Raw genomic sequence first — 7,500 nt, 5'->3', positions numbered from 1 at the left:
TCCCAGAACCGGAACTGGAATATAAAACTTAAGGCTAGATGCCAAGCGCTGGGACCTATGAGGTCATTCAGCGCTGAAAGGGAAATTGAGGGAGAAAGGTTTTAAAGGTGTAACAGGAGGAAAACCTCAAAGCAGTTGCACTATGAAACAATTGTTAGGAGAGGGTGGAAAACAAGACGGAAGAAAGTGAATATGAACGGAGGTACAGTAAAAGGAATGAATGGAAGGAGTAGCAGCTAGGAGGCCGAAGAGACACTGCCAGGAACAATTTAAGTCATGGCTACAGTGCATCGCGTGAGGCGTACTGGCGGCACTTAACCCCTTTATGGGATCAAATCCCTGGAAGGCACAGCTTATTCTTTGAACTAATACTTCTCCCTCAGATCCCTGAAGGATATCAATGGTGGTAGGACCTCGATAATGCAGATATTGCTCTCAAGGGCCATCTAGCTAGTACTATAGCTTGGAATGTAAGCTATATTGGAATATAAGCTATATTCCAGTCATAGCTTTCTCTTCGCATTCCTTTGTGTTTCTCAAATATCTTGTCGGGTAATGATTACAGCGCGTAAATAAATAGAGAGAGAGAGAGAGAGAGAGAGAGAGAGAGAGAGAGAGGCCCATAAAAATGCTGTTATCTATGTTCTCCTGCTGGGACTAGAGTTATTGCTCATTCAATTTCCACGCTTTCCCACAGCAAACGTTCGCATTCCACCTCTCCCCCTCCATCGCCAGGCAGAGCGAAATGCCATAATTAATGACTCACGATAAAAGGGTCGAGAGATTAAGGAAACGTAAACAATTCAGCGGATTTCGAGAAACATTACTTTTCTTCTCGTTTTGAATACAATGCTCACTTCCCTCCCTCCCTCCCCGCGAAGGTCGACGATAAGCATCCTGTGACTAGACGGTTTCTCGATTTTGCGAAATTTACCTTGGATTCTCTCTCTGTCTCTCCCTCCCTCCCTCCCTCCCTCTCTCTCTCTCTCTCTCTCTCTCTCTCTCTCTCCCTCTCTACGTTAGCGCAAGTCACAGTGGGTGACCTTGCGTCGTAGAAGAAGAAGAAAAAAAGAAGCAGAAGAAGAAGAAGAAGAAGAACCGAACCAACCTTGTTCAGCCGAGGTGAATAAGCATCGAAAAACCTTAGAAAAAGAGGCAGGAAGCGGCCAGGTAAAGATAGTCCCAAATTGGCTAAAAGACAATGTCAATATGGAAAAACTAAAACTGACTATGACCTCCTTAGTACTATAATAACGCAGAAAGCAGGAAATCCAACAGCAGCAGAAACTCGAGGAAGAAAATGGAAGAAAAAGAAATGCAGAAACGCACCCACCATCAATTACGCGGCTAGGGTGAGTGCACCCGCTATCAGTGCATTACGGATGAAGGATCTCTCATGCAAGATTCCTATTACTTACTCTCTTGACTCATTTACCGTATCCGAGTCGCTCTTCGGGGACCATCCTGCAGGCGTACTTTGGTTTGCTTGGTGGATAAAACCGCTCTGGAGCCGAGACGGCGCCGAGCCTCAAAGGGAAGATATAAAAACGAGATAGAGATGAAGATAATCAAGATGGCGTCTCTTAATGCACATTAAGCTCTCTTAAGCGTAAAACATTCATCTATATATTTTTTTTTTTTTCATTCGTCTCTCGTCGTCATTACTCATCGTGACCTTTACTTAACTCTGTCAAGGTGATGATTTTTTTGGGTCAAGACTATACAAAAAAACTCGTATATGGAAGTTCCCACAAAGGTGGATCTTATGCGCGATAAAATACGGCAATTTCTCAAAAACAAAGGCCCTTTTAGGGAGTCTGATTACCAAGTCTCGTTTCAAATGTTTTAGGCCTAAGAAACCGGAGCACCCTACTAACCTTTGACGTAGATTCTGGTATCCAAAAGTAACCATTAGCCTAAATTCTGCTCTAAATCTGTTAGATTTCGTTTGCCTCCCAACAAGAACTAACCATTGATGGTCGATTATGGCTAACAGAGGTTATACGTTTGAGAAGGCGCATGGTTAATTTTTTTTTTTTTTCAAATCTCTGTTTTCTGCTGGGTTTTCTGCTTGCTCCAGTCGTGTAGTTCAAAGACTACTGGATAACATTGTTATGAAGTATTGTCTACCGAAAAATCCATTAGCATTAAAGAAATATTCTTAATTATTGCAAGATTCGCCTTGATAGGTCACTAGACCCATGTGACGGAATTCTACGTATACAGGAATCAGTTCTCAGAAACAAGATGAGACTAAGTTAATGAGACCCTCTTTTACGCTTACGAACCCCCTCCATTCTCTCTCTCTCTCTCTCTCTCTCTCTCTCTCTCTCTCTCTCTCTCTCTCTCTCTCTCTCTCTCTCTCTCTCAAGTGAGTTTCATGATTTGGGATACGTTTGAGCTGATCATTATAGCACCATATTAACTCCTGTCAATTATATTTCTAGCGATGAATGGTCAAAAATGACCATCTATCAAATTAACTGAAAATAATCTATAAATTACACATGTTTTGCATTTATGTATTTTCATACGTATTACATAGCACCTTGCTTATGCACACAAACACAAAACACAGTTTTTATATATATATATATATATATATATATATATATATATATATATATATATATATATATATATATATATATATATGGGATTAGAACTCCCATTGGGGGTGGAAGGACAACGTACACAGTGGTTAAAAATTCCACTGTCACTGAATATCATCCTTTCCCAACCAGTGGGTAGTTCGAACCCACTGGTGACGGAAAGCTTATCGATGTAACTCCCATTGGGGGTACAGGGTGTCCATAAGTCCCAGTACCATTGCAAGCAATAAATACTTGTCATGGTACTGGGACTTTATTGGACCCCTGTAAGTTATTCCTAAGGTAGAGCGTTAGAACATTGAAAGCATTTGCAGTGTAATATTTGCACACACAAAAAAAGAATGTCACGGTGTACGTGACGAACACACACACACATATGTATGTATATAACATATAACATATATATATATATATATATATATATATATGTGTGTGTGTGTGTGTGTGTGTGTGTGTATGTATATATAGTCAACACACAAACACATATATGTGTATATATGTGTAGCTGAGAACCCATTATACATTTCTAAAGCTTAATGACTTTACCAGTGAATTTCTTTAACAGTTAACTTTGTATTCAATCCAGTACCAGCGAAGGGTCTTGTATAATTAACTTGCAATTATATGGCTAATCTTGAAGTGTATACTGATCTTGGCTTATATTAACTGTCATTTCCCATCTTGATATTATACTCAATAGCTAAGAACTAAATGAAATATTTCTTTTTTCTTTCCAGAATCTCCACTTTACGAGTCGTTGGTATCTACTTTCTCCACAATGGAGGATGATGTCAACCTAGATCACGAGTACCAGCAAATACCCGCCCTGGTGAACCCCCAAGGTCGCAAACCACCCAACAGCCAAAACTCTGGCGGCAACGCGGTGACAAATGCGCTCCCGCTAACCAGAATTCTAAGCGACAGCGCCCAAGAGTACCAAACGGTCAGTGAAGCCAGGATCACGACGTTGGACGTCAGGCCGGAGAAAAACGCCGGCAGGGACAAGGACCCAGAAACGGCGCCCGAATCTCAGATCTGCAGCTGTCAGTCTAACAAGTCGACCGACTCGGGGAAAGCCGGTTCGTCGTCCCCATCGAAGAAGATCGACAGCTCTTCGCAGACCGTCTCCCCTTCCAGCGAGTTCCACAGAAGTACCGTTTACCTTAGCGATGAGAAGGGGGGTTCCTCTTCGACTGAGACGATCTCGAGTCTGAGCGACTCTGATACCTATCAGGATATAGACAGGCCTCCGACGGTTATTTTCCTCCCTAGTGCTGCCAAAGACTCTGCGGGACGTGCTCACTCGGTCAATAAGAACGAGGAGAGCAGGCCCCCCAGTGGTTCGGAAGTCAGGCCAAGTCAAAGCTTCTCCAGTCAAGACAAGCGAGTCGTTAGTCCTAGGTCTAAGTCTAACATCTCCTCCTCCACAACCAATCTCAAGTCTAGCCATTCAATCAGGTCCAGCAGCAACAACGACCCAAGCAGGACGCAGAGAAAGTCTTACAGCAAGTCGCCAGAGACGACGTACCTGCCTCTGACCATCGAACTCCCGGAGACCATAGAAAACCCGAGGAAACCAGACCAGAACACCAAAAGACACCAAAACTCTTCCCCCGGACCGCACATCATCACCACACTGGACCCGCCCATCAGGAACAAAACTTTCCTGGACTGGTCATCCGAGCCGGGTGACATCCCTCCCTTGGTGGTAAACTTCGACTCTGAGAGTGAGGATGACCTCGCCAACGAGGCTGACCTCTCATCCGCAACCACCATGGATGACAACAGCACCTCGCTTTACATGACTGAGGGCGATACGACCTCTTTGTATTCTTCTATAGCCGAGCTTTATTCGGTCATACCAGGCGACGCGGATTCCCTTGTTTATGTGTACAAGGCGGTGCCCAGTAAGCCTTTCAACGGAGTCATTCGGCATCCCTCGTCTGTAGGATACAGGATACCCTATATGACCCGCAACAGGTTAGTTTAATCCTACTTTACACTTAATAAGCTAATACACATTTACCGTTGATGTACAGCACTGGAGTCAATGATGATGATACTGTTGATATTAAAAACGATAAGGTTTGTTAATTTTAACAAAACACAGCGCTATTAACAAGCTAATACACATTTACCGTTGATGTACAGCACTGGAGTCAATGATGATGATACTGTTGATATTAAAAACGATAAGGTTTGTTAATTTTAACAAAACACAGCGCTATTAACAAGCTAATACACATTTACCGTTGATGTACAGCACTGGAGTCAATGATGATGATACTGTTGATATTAAAAACGATAAGGTTTGTCAATTTTAACAAAACACAGCGCTGTTAACAAGCTAATACACATTTACCGTTGATGTACACCACCGGAGCTAATAATGATGATACTGATGATGATAAAACCGATGAGGTTTGTTAATTTTAACAAACTACAGCGCCTAACAGATATCAGAGCACAATAAACCAATAAAATCAGACATTTCCAGTCTAGGACACAACAATTCAGCCTCTCTTTTTTTTGTGTTTTACAGTTCGTGCTCACTAATGGCACAGGAAACGGTGAAATAAATATCATTCGTAAATTTCGGGTTACCGCACCATAGCAGAAAAAGCAAAATCAATAATAAAGGGTTGGGGAACGTTGCTTTCCTTTTGCACGCCACTTTCCTGTTCGTTCTTGGGAGGAAAAAAAAAAAAAAGCAAAACTGAAGCCAAAATCTTACATGAGTGACACACATTATTCCTCCAGGGGAAACCGAGAGGAGGTTGTATGTAAATTTTTCTTACTTGCGTTGTTAAATATAACAAGCCCCTCAGTGGCGTGATCAGTATGGTCTCGGCCCGCCACCTCGGTGGCTGCGAGTTCGATTCTCGGGAATTCCACTGAGGGGATAGAGATATGTATTTCTGGTGATGGAAGTTCACTCTCGACGTGGTTCGGAAGTCACGTAAAGTTGTTGGTCCCGTTGCTGAATAACAACTGGTTCCATGCAACGTAAAAACACCAAACAATCAAATATAACACGTGGCACTAAAATTTTCCAGAAAACCAAAAATATTGCTAATATCTATTTCCAGGTCCAAGCGAGTCTGTTCTCAAGTCGAACCAATCCGCAGTGCCATCATTTAAAAACATGAGTCTCATCTCTTCTTTTAATATTTCTTCACAATCTCAGAGATTCATAAACTAAACAATGTCACGGAGATGAAGAAAGTTTTTCAGCTTGTTTACATCACGGTTATCTGGGTAATCTATTTTGCAAGACGCAAACAATGACTGTAAAACGACTGGCACCCCACCCTTTCTAAAATATATCAGTTTTTTAAAACATTTTTTTTTTTACACAGGGGAAACCCCATTGTTACTACTGGAGCGTTCTTCGCACACTCATAATTACCCGCGTAATTCTGTTGTATCTTTCCCCCTAGCACGCCCTCGTAAGTATATACAACTGCCAGGGAGGATACCCCTATTTCTCAAACCAACCCTTTCTTCTTCCTCCTCCTCCTCCTCCTCTTCTTCTTCTGATTTATATTGGGATTTCTTTCGTCTACAACTTCCCTTATGGCAGCCACGCCTGATGATATCCGGATTCACGATTCTGGTATTTACCCCATTTTTATGACAACATTGTATGCGAGCGGGTGAGTTTTATTCTCTGTGGTCCGATGGTTCTCGAATTTGCTTGTGGCACCAAAGCCCTGGAGCAGTAATGCTTTTTATCGATTCTCAATGCATTAATTGAGGTTGAATATATATATATATATATATATATATATATATATATATGTATAATATTTGTATATATATTTTTATGTATATAAATATATATAAGTATATATATATATAATATATTAGCATGTATGTATTTTTTATTCATATATTTACATTCATTTCCACATTTATATATATATTATATATTCACATATTTCTATATATATATATATATATATATATATATATATATATATATATATATATATATATATATATATATATATATATATATAAACCTGTACGAAAAAGCAGAACTAATACACGCCACAAAATCGAACAAGACTTGACAATGGATTGCAAATCCGAAGTCAAGTTTACGCTACAGCTGAGATGAAGTATAGTACTTAGGCTCAGACGAGACACCTATGAAGAAAAAAAAAAAACAGTTACTGTATACTGCTGTTTTCTATACAGTTCAAATCACTATTTTGCCATCTGTTGCCATGTTATTGGCCCACTTTTTCTTGACCTAAACATGACGTTTTGATCATTTTTTTCTACATTTTCACGTTGCAAAATGGAGATGGAAAGATTACGGCAATTGATTGGTCATCGGTGTCTCCTGAGTTTTATCGAACCAACACCCCAGTTCCTTAATCGTGTAGATTTTGAACGTTTTAAGAATTTTCGTGGCTTGATAATGCTAAACATTTTCAACTCATCTTCGTATATGAATTCACATGCTGGTCTTAACGTTGCAATATGGTAGCATCTTTCTGACAAGACTTATTTGCAGTGGCTCACTAAGAACATTTTTTCGTTCACACATTTTCAGCTGAGATTTCTTATTCATTTTTCATCGACTTCATTTTCCATATAAGCTCTCTTCCTCTGCTCATCTCCAGCTCCTTAGAGAAACCTAAAGTAAGTCAGATTGACGTACAGGGGCCTGAGAGACTGCACTTCCCGTAAGTGCATCTCAAGAAGAGTTTACCTGTAATCATCGACGTACAGGTAAACACCCCGTCCCCTGGTTACTCGTGCGTTGCGGTATCGAACGCGGGTGTGATCTCAGCTAATACACCTCTAATTCTTCTTGAAAATGAGTGATTAAAGTCTCGATGTTCTACGGAGTCTTCTCACTGAGCTGTGGTATTCA

General features: G+C 40.7%; 1 protein-coding gene across 1 annotated transcript in view; it reads left to right on the top strand.

The window, feature by feature from the left end:
- Positions 1-7,500, top strand: part of LOC135204177 (uncharacterized) — a 77,583-nt gene that overhangs the window by 49,612 nt on the left and 20,471 nt on the right. Inside the window, exon 3 of the mRNA XM_064234229.1 lies at positions 3,350-4,592. Coding sequence (XP_064090299.1) covers positions 3,350-4,592 — 1,243 coding nt within the window. The remainder of the gene's footprint in view (positions 1-3,349; positions 4,593-7,500) is intronic.

This window comes from Macrobrachium nipponense, chromosome 44 (genome assembly GCF_015104395.2).
Source record: "Macrobrachium nipponense isolate FS-2020 chromosome 44, ASM1510439v2, whole genome shotgun sequence".
In the NCBI taxonomy this organism is placed as follows: domain Eukaryota; kingdom Metazoa; phylum Arthropoda; class Malacostraca; order Decapoda; family Palaemonidae; genus Macrobrachium; species Macrobrachium nipponense.
This window is presented reverse-complemented; position numbering and strand designations above follow the sequence as displayed.